Source organism: Pempheris klunzingeri, chromosome 23 (genome assembly GCF_042242105.1).
Source record: "Pempheris klunzingeri isolate RE-2024b chromosome 23, fPemKlu1.hap1, whole genome shotgun sequence".
NCBI classification, from domain to species: Eukaryota; Metazoa; Chordata; class Actinopteri; order Acropomatiformes; family Pempheridae; genus Pempheris; species Pempheris klunzingeri.
In genome coordinates, this window is record NC_092034.1 from 13,633,562 (window position 1) to 13,649,744 (window position 16,183).

The window sequence follows — 16,183 nt, forward strand, 5'->3', positions numbered from 1 at the left end:
TGTTTCTCGTTCCAAACTTGGCGAAAGGTAATTATGTGTTTTCTGCAATTATAGATAACAGCAGTAAAAAACTTACTGTGAAAGCTGCATACAGATTGACTTGATAGTTAAGGCAAGCTGTAGGAGCACTCATTTTAAGATGAGTATTTAGAAAATGAAAATGAGGAAAATATATATATATATATATATATATATATATATATATATATATATATATATATATATATATATATATATATATATATATATATATATATATATATATATATATATATGTATATATATATATTTGTTTTTCCCAGAGTAAAACGTGCAAATGGCTATTAACCTGAACCACAGCAGATGGTGGAGGTGTAGCAGAGCACTGTTTTTTTGCACATAGTGGGACCCTATACTAAAAAAGCCACCTTTATATCATTTTAGCCTTCATTATGGTGTCTAAGCAGAGCAGCATTAAACGAGGGATGTGCCAGCCACCTATGGAGCAGATTCACTGATGTATGAAGACATTCCATTGTGGAAATGTTGCCCCTTTGAGAAAGTACAAATAAAACATATCTCCTCTTTGGTTCAACTTCTTTTTCCCATCTCCGGCTTCTCTCCAGCTACATGACTAATGAGCCCTGAATTGCCACAAAGCTGCTGCAAAGTTTTCCTCTTCTGTTCCTCTTCACTCCCTTTTCTTCCAAACTAAGAACATTTTGTTGTGGCATGTAGAAACCCTCACGCTGCCATCTACATTTTTCACTGCTAAGTCTGGTCGTCTGCCGGGGCGTTGGACAGTAAGGCTTAGCCTCTAATAACCTGCTCCCCTCCTTCCATATCAGATGTCTCCAAAAGCAGCCAGAAAAGCCAAGCCACACTTGTCTGTTAATTAACTCCTCTGATGGAATTGAGGCTGGGAGGGGTGCTGATCACCTTTTTAGCCAGCGCTCGCCCTGTTAGAATATTAAAAGCCTCATAATATTGAACTTACGGAGACAACAATCCATCTCTTTCCTCCTACCTCCCTGCTTTGAATTTTGCTCCCGGCGCCTGCACGTCCGTCAGGCGCTGCTCCATGCAAATCTTGGTGTTGTTGCAGACAAACAAGCATTCAGAAGGGGACTCATTAGGAGTGTGAAACCAACTGATGGAGCTGGAAGACGGGAGGTGTAGGAGAGGTAAAAGCGAATGACATGGATGACCTGAGCCGCAGCAGCCCTTTGGATGAGGCCAGGATGTAAGCGGTATACACGTTGTGTGACAGCTTTGATGAAGACACTCGCATGCTAATCCTTTTGCATTCCTTTGCCATTGCCTTTCTTCAGAACAATAATGAATCTTTGACAAAAATAGCCGCAAGCCTGATGTTCACCATCACACAGTCTAGTACCATACCAGCCAAGTGCATAATGGACTAAATTTAATTGGGATAACATGCAAAACCACAGGTTTGGTCCTTGGTACAGCAACTTTAAATTATGATGCTTACAGATATCAATTACAGTATTTTCCCAGGCAAGCGTTTAAAAGATATGGTTGACATTATTCTTTCATTTTCTCATTTTCAACAGAAATGAACAATACATTACCTTTGCTGTCTATAATTTCCAACTTTCTCACACAGTCTGCAGCTCTAAGCCCCATCAAATCTTTTCCACTGAAGTCTCACAAATGTATTATTTTATTTCCTGAAACATCTGGACACTGAAGTTTTTAGCAAACATTGCTCTAATTAACTTTTTTGAGCTGAGCACAATTTTCAGTTGTGGTCTTTTCATGATGCTGAGGCAGTTTGTGCTCATGAAGCAGCAGAATCAAGTTCCTGATGATTTAACTGTGAGACACATGAAGACCTGGCTGCTGACAGGAAGGAGCTTCCTGGAGGAGTGAGTCACTGATCACTGATTTGACTCATTCGTTGATGGAAAACATATTGCAGACTTGCAACATCAGAGCTTTTTGATATAAATGTGTAAATATTGTAGAGGTGAGATAATAGCACAACTCAATCTTTTTATTTTTACAGGTTTCAGGAAATAATTGAGTGGACAAGGATTGATCACCTGCTCATGGCTGAACTGGTACGTAAAATATAGAGGATCCTCAGACTGTAGATCAACATTTAAATGTTACATATTATATGTTATGTTATCTTCCTGTGAGACTAACTAAAGAGAGATGTTGACAGGCCTGGACCACAGCGAGGCACGACTGTATCAATCAGATGGAACAGGAGCTCCTGGAACAGCTGGACACAGAAAAGCGCCTTTCACAGCGGTTTGGCAGGACGGTCACACTGGAGGGCCTTCAGATGTTTGTTTCAGTTGTGCATCCAGGAGCAGAGGAGGATGTTCAACGCTTCCTTCCATCGCTGCACGAAAAACTGCTACAAACCTTTGGGCTCATTGAGATGATTGGCAGCCCACTCTCTGCAGGGAACAAAAAACCAGCAGAGCTCTTGGAGCTGGAGCAGAGCACTGCACCCCTGGTACCAGAGGTGGTGGACACTGCTGTCAAGTTCCTCCTGGAGGAACCAGAGCAGGAGAACAAGAGCAACGCTGTCAGTGCTGTGATTGGCAAACTGCTGGCTGACTCAGCAGCTCCCTTCCTCTCCAAGTTTGGATCGGTGCCTCAGACTCTTCTGCTTGTTGTCTGCACAATACCCGCCCGTTTCATGGTCGGAGCCATCTACAGGACGTTTGACAAGCGCCTCATGTCCTTCCACCAGATGGGCTATGATGAAAGCTTTTTCTCTGCCAGAGAGGGCGTCATCTCTGCCATCCAGGATATGGGCCATGGAGCGGGGACTGCTGCATCCAGCCGGGCTCACCTTCAGCTCAGCACCTCAGAGGGGCTGGAACATGGACTTCAGGAGAAGAGGGGGGCTTCTCTGGAGGTCGCTTCCTCTGAGGAGCTGGAAGAGGGACTGGTGGAGAAGAGGGAGGCTTTTCCACCAGTCTGTCTGGATGAAGAGATGGCCGCTCTGCCAAATGATGTGACTGAGGGAACATCTTTGGACATGCTGAATGCTGATGTTGCTGTTCACTTGGACGAGGAACTGGAGGACCCGAAGCACTCTGACAGACTGGAAACTTCAGTTCGGGACTGTGCCGTCCAGGATGTGGATCGAGTGGACGAGCAGACAGCTACATCCACCCACAGTTGTATCCTTCATATATCAACCACATGACATTGAAAACATGAAATATTTTCATATTTTGTCACCATCACCAGATGTGCAAGCTCAAATTGTTACCACTAGAATTCCTTTTCCAATCGTGGGTGAAAAGAAATTCCACAAAAATACCTAAACTCTAACAGGCCACAAGCCAATTTATTTCTCCTGAAGGTGTAAAACTGATCTCATACATGTAGTTCAATTTTTAAAAACAGCTGGGCACTGTAGCTTTTAACAAATATTACTCAAACAGGAGTAAATATTGCATTTGCTGGGGAGTATTTTCAGCTGTAAATGAAGACATATTTTGGTTGCTAGTTAGTATTTACCACAGCAGAACAGTGTATGTGGGATTGAGTCAAAATGTGTGTGTGTCTGTGTTCATGGGTTTTGGTCAACAATGGAGCTCGATTGCTCCGAGAAATAAGGTGTATCAGGTTATGGCTACATTTACTATTGGAATAAATTGATGATGGCATGCATCTTCCAAATAAAACTCCTTTAAATTACAGAATTATATGATAACCAGAAGGGCTGGTGCCGAAAGTGATTAAACAGAACTTCATTGAGCATGAGGGTAAATGAAAGCATTCGGTTTGGATTGTATTATGCGCTCAGTGCATGGGGCAAAAAATGCATTTATTTCCTGCGATGAAGCCGACTTTGCCTCGCTGTTACCGTGTTTCTCCAGCTAAGATATTTTTTGGCCTAATTGCTGCCAGTGGCTAAATCCTATCCATTTGCATCGATCTCCTTTGAAGAGAGATGCAGATGAGCTTAACGAGTGTGCTAATTATGCTCGCTCGGCGTGGGGAGCCTGCTGTAACCACAACGTTGTGTGTGTGAGTGTGTGTGCATGCGTGTGTGTGTGTGTGTGTGTGTGTGTGTGTGTGTGTGTGCGTATCTGAGATTTTATGCCTGTGCATGCCTGAGTGTTTGTTTTTGTACGTGCAGAAATGCGGGAGACAAACAACCTGACAATAAGAGGAGACTGACTTAGTTTGAATACCATTCAGTGGATTATTAATAAGTCTGAATGTGCTTTGATTACATTGTGTGGAGCTGCACATACAGACAGCTCAGTATCAGAAACAACCTGCGATGCTTTCGGCTAAAGCAAGAAAATGGAACTATTTTGCTGAAAACATCCACAGAACAATATTTTTCAGTGTTGACATGAGAATGGAGACAAATACCATTGTGTGTGTGTGTGTGTGTGTGCGTGTGTGCGTGTGTGTGTGTGTGTACCTGAGGCTGTTTTGGTCCAGTGTATGTGTGTGTGCTTCTCTGCCAGCAAGTGTAACGGCAATGACTGGTGTTGTCTCCTCTAGCACACAATAGCCTGGACACCCAGACAAAATGTCACTCGACAGGCCTGTCTCTTCTATCTCTCTCTCTCCCTCTCTCTCTGTCTCTCTCTCCCCTCTTTGCTGAAAGGGATGTAATGACATGGACGAGTGACAGAGCTGGAGCATGAAAAGCTGTGACGCCGGGGCACAATACGTACATTTGTGACTAAACATCTCAGAGACATGAAAGCGCCCTAACGGATAGATAATTGGCCGTGGCTGCGGCTTCTCAGAGCCAGCCCAAGACATTGAAGGGATGCAACCGTCAAAACACATCAAGGTTAATGGAGAATTTCAGAAAATGTTGGGATCTTTTTAAATCTCAATATAGGGGTAGGGACGGTGCCACCCGGCTGGGAGAGCTTTTGGCACACAAAGGATATTTCAATGCTTACAGGATTGGGCTGTCCTGTTTGTGATTTTTTTTTTAGTTGCTGTTTCCCTGCTGTGTTTTCTCTCTGAGACATGTGAAACTCTAAGTGGAGGACGGTGACAGTGGAGGAGATGGAAGACACATTTCCAGGAGCCAGATTCAGGACTGATTTTTTTGAGTAGTGAGACCTTTGTGGCCTCGCTAGTGTCTCCATCCGTCTTGTTACCTGTTCACTAAAAACAAAGAAATCTTTCTTTTCATGCAGATGAGACGGGCTGTTTCCACTTCATTTGCCTTGCATTGAAATCCCAACGGAGAACAAAGATGCATCGCCACAAAATATACTTAACAATATACCTAACAAGAATAGGAAATTGGATTGGAACAACCCACAGCAGCATGTTAAAGTGGAAGAAAAGTGAAATTCCATTCGTGTATAAACTTGCAGGGAAAGGAAGCAGCATTCCTTGTTTTTTTTCTCAATGGAAGCATCTTTCCTTGTCAGTGTCACACAGTGCCATTGTTGCACTCCTGCAAAAAGGTTGAACCAGGACAACATAAACACAGCAACTGTCATGTAATGTGTAGGCTGCAAGACGAGCTACCTGTTCCCATTTGCTGGAAGTGCTCCCTCGATTTCCTCGTTTAAAGGGAGCGATGTTCCCCTCGTTGTGCGTTTGACTGTTTCCGCGAGAGCTGAATGTTTCCTCGGACGACAGCTCGATCAGGACGAGACAGGCCGGCGGGGGCTAATGGTCTGAGGAGAGCTGACACCTACATGCACATGCTTCTAGTCAAACACGCCAAGGTTTGGCGTAGAGTAAAGCAGTCACTGGAGAGCAGAGCAGAGCAGAGGACAGGCAGGCTGGCTGGCTGAAGTGAGATGGATTCTGGCTCTTGGAAGAACCTCACAGCACACGGCTGCTGGGACTTCGAGATAATTTGCTGCAGATGTAAAGCCACACTTCATTGTTGTCCTCGCTGTCCCATCTGCCAACGGTCGGGATGAAAAAAAGCTCAGAAGCTGCCGAGTGAACGCCGGCCACAGGTTCAGTTCACAGTTGACGATGAAGGCTTGTGACTCATAAGGCTTATTTTTAATTAGCTACGTGGTCATTAAAATGTGTTAATTGTGTGCATTGTGTTAATGCTGTGTCAAAGTCAGCTAAGGACGCGGCTCAACGGAAACCGTGGTTTAGCGACTCTCCAGTAATGCAGTGTGACCCTGTGTAATTTCAATATGATAATTGGAAGAAGTCCCCCTGCTCCCTCCCTGCACGCACACACACACACACCCTCTCTGGACAAACTTTGGCAGATGAGAAAGCAATACAGCACCCCCTTTTGGTAGGCTATCTGCAGGGATTAGTGTACTTTCATCTAAGGGTAACAACAGCATTAGTCCCCAGCACCTCTGCTGGCAGGAAAACACATCAAACATTAGGAGTAATTTGCTAAGGCAGAGAAATTCACCGGTGCTTCCCAAATTGCAGTGATGGACAAATTGCAGAGTGCTGCACACTAATGCACCCGCTGCACCGCTGAGCCCATCATTCAGCGTTATGTGGCAATTTGGTGCATACGTGGACGCTGAAAAAAGGGCAGCATAAACCCCTTTTCTAAAGCCAAGCAACCCCTCTGTGGAGAAAATTAATTATTCATACAAAAGCAGCACAATAGTATAATTCAGCCCCGCCATGAATAATGCATTTCAGATGTGAGCTCTTAAACAAAGCAGAGGTACAAAATAAAAATGTGCTTGATTTTCTTTTCCATTTGCGAGGAGAATGTCATGAATAACTGTGACATTTCTGTCCTCCAGGCTTAGGCGTGATAGTATCGGATTTAACACAAAAATTGTATGAAATAAGAGAATAAAATGCTTTTTTACTTTTACCCTGGTTGCATAGTGTCTCCTGCAATACTACATGAGAGCTTTCAAAGTCAGAACTGACCAGCCATAGGAGAGTAACGTGCCTACACTCACATATACATAACCTCAGCAGGAAGCCTGAAGGCATCACAATGCCTGCTGAAGTGTCGTGTCAGTGTCAGATCTGCTTGGCAGAGTTATGAAATTTGCCCGTGGGCTGAAACTGTAACACTATATTCGCCATTTTGGTTCAAGCCTCCACAGTGATGAGGGCCTGCTGGACGCATTCTCATATCCCTGCGCTGCTGCTCTCAAGGACTCGGCGGAATGTCGTAATTAGGACAACGCATGGACGACTCAATCAAGCGCTCTGCGAAGTGAGATGAGTGGGAGCAATAATATATATGTATATTATTATTAATTAATTATTAATTATTAGTATATCATAATATGTATCATATTATTTTATTAAAATTATTGCTTTTTAGAGTCCTTCTGATATGCGTATTTCGCTTACTTGTTTACATATAATTGTATTGGTAATTTTTGAAAAGATAACCCCACAGCTGATGTGCATTTCTGTTTTCTAGCAGTTGTTTAATATCGTATTACATGTCCAGTTAGATGTTCATACAACTTTTGGTTGTTTTGTTGGGCATCACGCGTGGAGTTCCCATAATCCGCAGCCTACAAACAGGCAGTGAAGGCAGCAGCGCCGTCAGTCTTCCGCCTGTCGCACACACACGCAGCCACTAAACATGACCGCCTCTGTGATTGTCCGAAGGTTAGCAGCGCTGTCCGGGGCTTCGGCGGTGGCTGCCGGGGCTTACGGTGCTCACGGTAGGGACCTCACAGCAGCTTACACCCCCAACTCGTGCACGAGTCTGTGCATTAGGCTGGGTAGTAGAACGCAGTCAGGAAAGAGAGGCTTGTCAGCGCTTACTGCTCCAGCCTCCGTCCGAAAAGATGCAAATTTAAGTTTGGCTTCTTTAACGACACAGCTGCGTAACTTTAAAAGAATAACGAATATGTGCTGCTATATTTAACATCCTAATAATCAGTTCGGCATCTAACTTACACACCATGATGCACTAAATTTTAGTAAAAAATAAGAATTTGTGTAATCAAGGTGACCCGCCTCCACAGTGTCATGGTGGAAGATGGCTTATCTAATAATGAGTGGGTCAGTGGCAAACGTGCAGTCTGAGGTTCTCGTTCATGCTTAGAGGATGTTGCTTAATGTGACTCGTAGAGACAGTTTTAAAATGGGTGTGTGAGACAGTAGGCTGGCTCATATTATGACATAAGTCTTAATGACATCAGGGGGTCATGATCCATAAAGAAATAATGACTGAATCATTGTGTGGAGAACTAAAACTAAACTCCATTAGTTTTCAGTAAGTGTGGGTCATATTCAAATGATGCATACAATATTATGTGATTATTCTTTTCCATATTTCTTGCTTTAGGTTTCAAAAACAGCGACCCAGATGACTACCGGGTAGTGGTATGTAAATAGTGCTGTGAATAGTAAATTATGATATCAGAATGTTCCACTTAATCGCTGCTGCAGTCTCCTATTACACTTTTTTACCTCAGTGATCCTGTATAACTGTATAACCTGATAACTGTAGCAACTCTTTGTACACACTTTCTGAATGCCAGAAGACAGGAAAATGTTTTAAAAAAATATCTTCTGGGAATGGAGACATTTTTCTGTCTGATCTGATGGACTGGCTCTTGTTCTTGTGATTGATGAAAATGATGTAATGACAGTAACCCCCCCCACCCCACCCTTTTTTTTTTTCTTTTACACCAGTGACTCATTTAATATCATCTTGTAGCCCATTTACACTGCACAGTAGTAGCCCTTGCCAAGGTTTTCCAGAGAATCTTTGATTTACTAGAATGATGACTGATTGGAGGGGCAGATTTTTTTTCTAAAAGCTGTGTGTGTGTGTGTGTGTGTGTGTGTGTGTGTGTGTGTGTGTGTGTGTGTGTGTGTGTCTCCAGCTATTTGAAACTGCCAACAAGTACCATTTCTACCACAGCCTGGCCCTGCTGGGTGCTGCCCACTCTGGCAAACCTGCTGTGGTGAGTATGGAAGCCCACTGCCAACTCTCAGGGCTGGATACACTCAAGTGTGCTTTTAAATTGAACTAGTGTGATAGTGGGATTCTGCCATCACCTGTCCTCACTCAGGAAATCAGTATTCCAAGGCCATAACTACAGAGGATGCTGGCTGCTTTGAACAGACCTGTGGCTTACAGCTGGCAGTGCAGCAGTGAAATTGTAGTTACGATTTTATTTTCTGTGTCCTGGTTTTATCACATTATGACTAATAGCATTTGGAACGCATGCTAAACCTGCAGTGCCGAGCATTTGCAACGTAAAGGCTATTTGAAAAAAAGACTTGAACCACAAAATATCTGAGTGGAAATCGTCAAACTGCATGAAAATGAGATGCACGCCAGATTAGGTGTTATCTGTGGGGTGGCCAATCCAATCAGGGTGTCTTGGGTGCCGCGCTTTTGGAGAAGATAATTTGAGCTGCACTCCTACTAGGGGCTCTCCTGCGGTACATGCACAGATTATGGAGTAGTTCAGCTCATTTGAACGAGTAGAAATCATGATCTAATTAAGAAAAAGAAAAAAAACAACAAAATAATATTTTAACAGTGTTAAATAACATCCAGTGTGAGTAGAACAACCAAAACAACAGCAGCATACATTTGGAACACGGTGGGGGGACAGACAGGACTGTGGAGGCTCAGAAAAGTCCTGGTGCTGCACTATCAGAATCGACTTTGGCGTGTTATCAGAGGCAGAACGATGGTTTGTGGCCAAGGCGCAGCACAACATTTGGCCTCCATTGCAAAAATGTTTGGACAGGTTGGTTCGTCATCTGCAGCTTTTCAGCAGTGTAATGTAACTGGCGCCAGGCTGCAGATTTTCAGCTCGCAGCAGAGAACACGCTAAAATCTAGTTTAGAGTAAACTGACATGTGAAAAACAGAGTGAAAACTGTTTGTTTGTGTCCCCTTTTGTACAGGCTGGTACCCTCCTGGTAGCGGGCATGGGGATGTTCTGTGGCTCCCTGTACCACCAGGCCCTCACAGGGGACCCTGGTCTACGCAAGGTGGCTCCCATGGGTGGCGTAGCTATGATCGTTGGCTGGCTGGCCATCCTTCTGTGAACTCTTTAACAGTTCACGTCCCCTCCTCAGGGCAACTGTGTGACTCTCAACTGTCACACTGTTAATGGATGAACTGGAGAGTTGGCTGAAACGTTAGACGTGCTGAGTTGTGCCACCGATCAAACCGCTCCCTGCCCTGGGTCGTGGGAGATAAGGTCACAACAGGATTATCACCTTTCTGCTGGTGCCCTTCGACTGTTTTGTTTCAGTTGGAATAGATAAAAGTGTATGTCACGCACACATTTTCAGAAGCATAACAATTTTGTATTGGGAAAGAATTCACCAGTGAGCTAAGAGAAATTCCCAATGTTATGCATGTTTATATTTGTCTGGACATTTATGCAGCATAGATGTGGTAAATAGAGTAAAAATAAAGAAAAGAATATGAAGGGTTTAAAATGAAATAAATACTTTGTCGTACACATTGTTGGGTTGCCTCGTTTTTACCTCTCCAAGCTCCTTCCATCCCTTTTCTTAAGTCAGTCATGGGCAACCGTCAACCAATCAGATCAACAAACCACACAAGATCTCTTGCCGAAGCCAGTGTGGAGAAGTGTCGATGCAGAACACTCTCCAGGTCAGACATAAGTGATGGCTCAGCTGTAGGATCTGCTGCTGTTGTCATCACATGAGCAGTTTCTCATGGCTGCCTTATGGCACGTAGCTTGGAGCCAGACAAGATGGATATTTGGTGGTGATCTCATGAATCCAGCTGCCGTGCAAGGTCACCGCACAGAACTCTGCAGACCACCTCCAGTGCTGATTTAAATACACGATCAGATCTATGCATCCTGGGCGGGTGTACAGCTGTAACAATACCGAAATGTAAACCAATCAGAAGAGCCTAACAGCACTGCCAGTTGAGCTGGGCTCCCCAATGTGTGGTTTTCAGTGAAGGATGGATAAACCCATAGGATTCACCACCTATAGCAGCTGGAGTGAATCATCTCTCTTGCAGAGCTGAATGTCTTCGCTGCCTCAAGCATTTGATCCTCGAAGTGGCAGAACACAAAGGAGTTCATTAGCCTATCCATGGCTTCCCTTTAGCCGGGGCCGTGTTCCAACCACTCTGCATTCAAATTGAAAGGGAAATCCATTGAAACACTAATTCGCCTTCCTGACTGTAGGCCCACAAATGGGGACCTTTAGAAAATAGCTGTATAAATCTCCGGGTCAATTTGCAGGGGTCGGCGCATAAGCCGAGGCTCTGCTCAGAAGAGAAGACGCTATTGACTGAACACGTTGCCAATGAGCTCTTGATCACGACTCATAAAACCCTCATTAGAATTAACTAGCTATTGGGAGGCATTCTGCTGTTCCAGGACCAAGCAATCACGACACAGACGGTCCAACACCCAGCCACATCTCTCTGACTCACAACCATAAAGTTTATGGGAGACACCTGACTGAAAGTTACAGGGTGTTCTCGGACGTATAATTTAAAGCACCATCATCAAATTTTCAGCTACGTGCTAAATACTTGAGGGGGAACTCATGTGATTCTCTGACAAGCTGCGAGCTACAATTTGTGACCAGTTTCAGGCATCAGCCTTATTTTAGGGCTTTTTATTTCTCTCCTCTGTAGCTGACTGTCAGATGTGTGGATGCTGTTGCTGCCAGCAGAGCACCTCTGTGTTAAAATCCAGCTGGATCACGGTGTTCTGCTCTGGCTGACCACATTTAATGTGTGAGCAACTGAACAGGGGAGAAATGGAAAGTGAGACAGAGGGAGATGTTCGAGTCTGCGTAAATCTCCTTTACCATAACTTTCAAGGTTACTCCGACAACGCCATGCAGTCCTCTCACGGTGTGTGTGAACAACGCTGGTCATTTTTCTACTCACTTTTCAGTGCTTTAAAGTGGGCTTGAGACTGATCACATCAGTATATAGTGTTGTGCTACTTTCATTTTACAATCTACCCTCACAAGCATGGCTGGATTCATTTATTGGGGTTGGGGGCGAACATTTTCTATTGAGCCCCCAGTTTCCTCACACCCCGGCTACTGTAGGAATATGCACCAAATGAGCAAGAGTGTAACAAAAATCATTTAGATTAGCATGAACGGTCATTTTTGACCTTGCAATCCCAGCTCCAGGTGGGCTGTGCCATATCACATAGTAGTCTTCACTACTGGACTCAACGACTGTTCATGACAACTGAACTGACTCCATCCCTTGATGAAGATTCTTATACGGTCAAAAGCTCCAGAAAAAAAAACATGGAAGTGGACCTTAAACAGGGATTTTAAAAATAGTAATGGTGATGAATCTAGATTCCATATTGGACCCCTCCACAAATGACCAAAAATCAAGGGACCCACTGTAAAGCTGGAGCTTTTGGGCCCCCCGGGGCCTTGTGGCAGTTACCCACTTTGATCAGGTGATAATCCAGCCTTGCTCACAAGCTTTCTAGGGTCTGGTTTTTCCCTTCAGAGTTTATTCAGTTTTTACAGAAGGCTGTACTGTTTCCATTTCTTTAAGGCATACGTCATTTGAAACACTTATCCACTTAGCTTAAAGACTGGGAACAGCTATAAACAGCTAACGTGTCCAACGTAGTAAAATCAACCTTTAAAGCTTAATTAGCACCGTTAATCTCATTTATTTCATCTGTGCCTAGAGAGAAGTGTAAATACGACTACTGGACGTTTTATAGGGGGGTTTGCTGCTTTGACTTGCTTTGTGCTGTAGGTTTTCCCATAAAATGGACTCAACAGACACAGGTGTAATCCTACACCAGTCGAGTTAAACCCCTGTTCTGAACACAGTTGGTCTCCTTTTAACTAATCACGTGACTTCTAAAGCAGCATTGTGGGAAAAGCATAGATAACGTTGAATGTCCCAATAATCCATGTGTCACAGTGTCAAAAAAAAAAAAAAAGCCACATTAAATCCCCTTTGATTCAATGTTGTAAGACATTAAAACATGAAGACTTCCCTTCGGGGGGGAATACTTTTTACAGACGCTGTATGTTGCTGTTTAATCCGCAGAACAATAAGCAGGATGGTCTGCAGAATCAAACCCACGGGCAGGAAGCGTGTCTGGGGTTTAGCCTCTGTGTTGGTCTGTGCTGTTGCTGTTGTGAGCACTGGAGAAAGAAGAAGCACAGATACTAACAGTAGATATTGTTAATTATACCTCTTGGGACTTCCCCTGTACTTCACAATCTTCCCTCTCCTTTATTTTTCTTACCCTGCAGACGAATTTAATTACATCAGCTTCTTCAGTGTGTGTGTGGAGGGGGGGGGGGGACTCCTTGTTCCATTGATTTCTTGCTCTGAGTCTGGTTTTGGTCAGAGATGAAGTGAGCGGTTGTGTGAGAATCATCAGTCAAGAAGGCGTAAGGTGATAGAGAGCTTATGGGAGCCGATGGGCCGTCTGTGGAAAGACGAGCTTCTCCAGATCCTCTCCTGAAGACCTGGAATGAAACTCCATCTTCCATGATTACCCACAGCTTCCTGTCTCTCATTCACACGGACCAGGGGACACACAAATATCTCCACACACACAGGCAATATATTAAAGTGCATCCTGTATAATACACACCACAGCAGCGCCAAATCCTCTCTCAGGCACCAATCGGGCGGCAGCAGCTCGCACAGTGAAGCAGAATGACTATAATGGCCGTCCCGAGCGCTCCCGCGTCCCGATCCCCCCGCTGACCTTTTCAAGCCGCTTAAATGATGGTCAGCGCTATCACACCCTCAGACAGATTACTCCCTCACTTCAATGGACACTGAGGCCCCATCACTGCAGCCCCCTTTTCACGGCTTTATACCCAATCATTTCACTTCAATCTGCAGCACAGGGATGACGGCCATGCATCAGGGGAGCTAAGGGGATGATATTGTGTGTGTGTGTGTGTGTGTGGGGGGGGCAGCCATTGTTACCATATCACCATAACCACTATGAGCAGGGTAATGTCACATCTGGGGACTGTTATTAGTCGGCTGGGAGGTGCTACATGGTGGTTGTAGTTGGGGTTACGCTGTGTAAATGCTAACTTCCTCTAATCATACTGTGAGGGTACAACTGAGAATAAAAGTTGAATTATTCTAGTCTCCTGTGACCAGAGCGTTTAGAGCTCGCTCATCAGTGGTAATTATTGGGAGAAGATGCTTTTTTTCTTGCTTTGAGAGCAGAGGCTCGGCATGGCGGAGACAACTGTGAGTACAGGAGCGCTAATATACTATCAGGAAATGACGTAATGAGTACGATCTGTCAAACTCTTTGGAAAGCTTCAGCCAATCACTCTTCACTAATAGACATCAAAATGTTTTTCTGATGATCAAATACTTTTATTTTCTGTTTTCCAAATAATTGTTTTGGAGCAGTTTCACCACCAACCACAGATATATAGATTTTTTTTCTTTCTTTAGATCTTTCTGCCACTGTGCGCAGTATTTCAGGAATGCCTTGAGGGAGTTTCTTCAAACTTGGCACAAACATCCACTTGGAGTAAAGGATGAACTGATTAGACTTTGGTGGTCAAGATCACAGTGACCTCACTAGACCCTGCAGAATGTAGATCATTTCAGGTTTGCCTGTTAATGGGTTACACATTGGTCGCAATGTTGCTGAATATGTGTTGTACGGTGTCCTTGAGTGCCTTGAAAGGCGCCTATAAATAAAATGTACTATTATTATTATTATTATTAATATCTTGTATTTATGAAAACGTATATATTCATCTAGAATCTATTTTGCATAGATTGTAATAAAAAGCTGGAGAATCATTACATGCTGTGTTTGATTTTTTATGGGCAAGACTTGATGACTGATGACATTAACCAGCTATTAGAGCTTCTGAGATTTATTTCTTGGTCCTGTTTGTACATAAGGCAATAAAAAAAAACAACAACTGCATTTTTCATCCGTACTTTTCCAACCTTCTGCTCTTCCATCCACATTTCCCTATTTACATTTTACCTACATTAAGGCACCTTGCCTCTTTCTTTTATATTCTTTTATCATATTTCCTTCCCTCATTTTGCTGAACAAGCACTGATTTGGTGTCAGAGATTGAATCTTGGAACATCAGACCATCACTTGACTCGAACCATTTCCACCCTTTGCCCGCCATTTCAGCCTGATCTGACTTGCAAAGGGGAAGATTTTTATGGTAGCACCTATTCTAGACAGGGATGATATATGGGGGAATGTCACTAGAGCTGGTAATGTTTTTCCATTTCTGCCCTTTCTGGGTGAAATGACGGTAACGGATGAGAAGAAGAGTCAAAGGCAGTGAGTTTAAGAGACATTGCACTCATTTTTTGAAGTGTCTCACTGTGTCTGCTGAAGGCCACGCTTGTCTCTCGCTTCTCATTTGGCAGCGGGGTAATGTCACTCCCTCAACTTGCTCATTAAGTGCTGTTTGGTACAGCATTATCTTGATAAATGTTCCACTTACGCCACAAAATAGGCTGATGAATCAGGCACAGTATGGCGCTGTGCGGACAGCTCCTCTCGCAGTCAGTGACATTGCAGTGTGTGAGGTGGTAATGATCCATCGACAGGCTAAGAGAGAGGTCTGACAGGTTGTTCCAGACGCTATCAATCCAATATAAGTTTAGCAGTGATGCAGGAAATGAATAACTTGGAGTGTAATCAAGGCGGTTTATGCACGTATATTAAACAGCAAGTGGTTCTCTGTGCCAGAGATGCCGGTGTGCCCCAGGAGACCAATAGAAAGTTTCACTTCACGAGAAGTTTCAACTTACTATCATTCAGCAAGAACAATTATTGCAACCAATTCTGTCGCTTCCTTAAATGTTATAAAAGAAGATTTAGGGTAATGTGTCATTGTGGCCCCTTGTCACGGGTTGCAAGTCTATCAAGTGTCTGTGGAGACCGTTTCATTTCAATCACTTTTAGAGGCCCAACGAGATGAAATTATATAATATTATACATTATTTTGAATCTGTCTCAGCTTTATGAAAATGTAATAATAAAATCCTGGGAGACATTTTGGATTCTGAAAGTGGGCACGGGCTTCGAGTCTTTCTGATGAATTTACGAGTTCAATTGCACTACTTTACTTAGAGATGAGTGAGAGCTATATCCATAAATATTAAGAAAGACAGATTTGGCTATTGAGCATTTAGAAAAAATAGGTTGATTTTTTTTTTGAATTTCCTATTTTTTACTGAAAAGAAAAGTCCAAACACAATAAGATCATTTTACAGTTAGAGTTCAATTTAAATACAGCACTTATGTTACAGACGATGG

At 43.5% G+C, this 16,183-nt stretch overlaps 1 protein-coding gene across 1 annotated transcript; it reads left to right on the forward strand.

Moving 5' to 3' along the window:
* Nucleotides 1-7,458: 7,458 nt before the first annotated feature.
* On the forward strand, nucleotides 7,459-10,373 carry tmem256 (transmembrane protein 256). Its single transcript, XM_070854663.1, has 4 exons — nucleotides 7,459-7,598; nucleotides 8,228-8,265; nucleotides 8,772-8,852; nucleotides 9,810-10,373. Exons 1-4 carry the CDS (start codon nucleotides 7,517-7,519, stop codon nucleotides 9,951-9,953), a joined length of 345 nt encoding a protein of 114 aa, XP_070710764.1. The 5' UTR covers nucleotides 7,459-7,516; the 3' UTR covers nucleotides 9,954-10,373.
* The last annotated feature ends 5,810 nt before the right edge of the window (nucleotides 10,374-16,183 follow it).

Excerpts from the sequence above, each read along its gene's own strand:
- tmem256 (XM_070854663.1), top strand. The coding sequence starts at position 7,517 with ATGACCGCCTCTGTGATTGTCCGAAGGTTAGCAGCGCTGTCCGGGGCT. Across the intron at positions 7,599-8,227 it reads CGGGGCTTACGGTGCTCACG|GTTTCAAAAACAGCGACCCA; the intron begins GTAGGGACCTCA and ends TTCTTGCTTTAG. Across the intron at positions 8,266-8,771 it reads CAGATGACTACCGGGTAGTG|CTATTTGAAACTGCCAACAA; the intron begins GTATGTAAATAG and ends GTGTGTCTCCAG.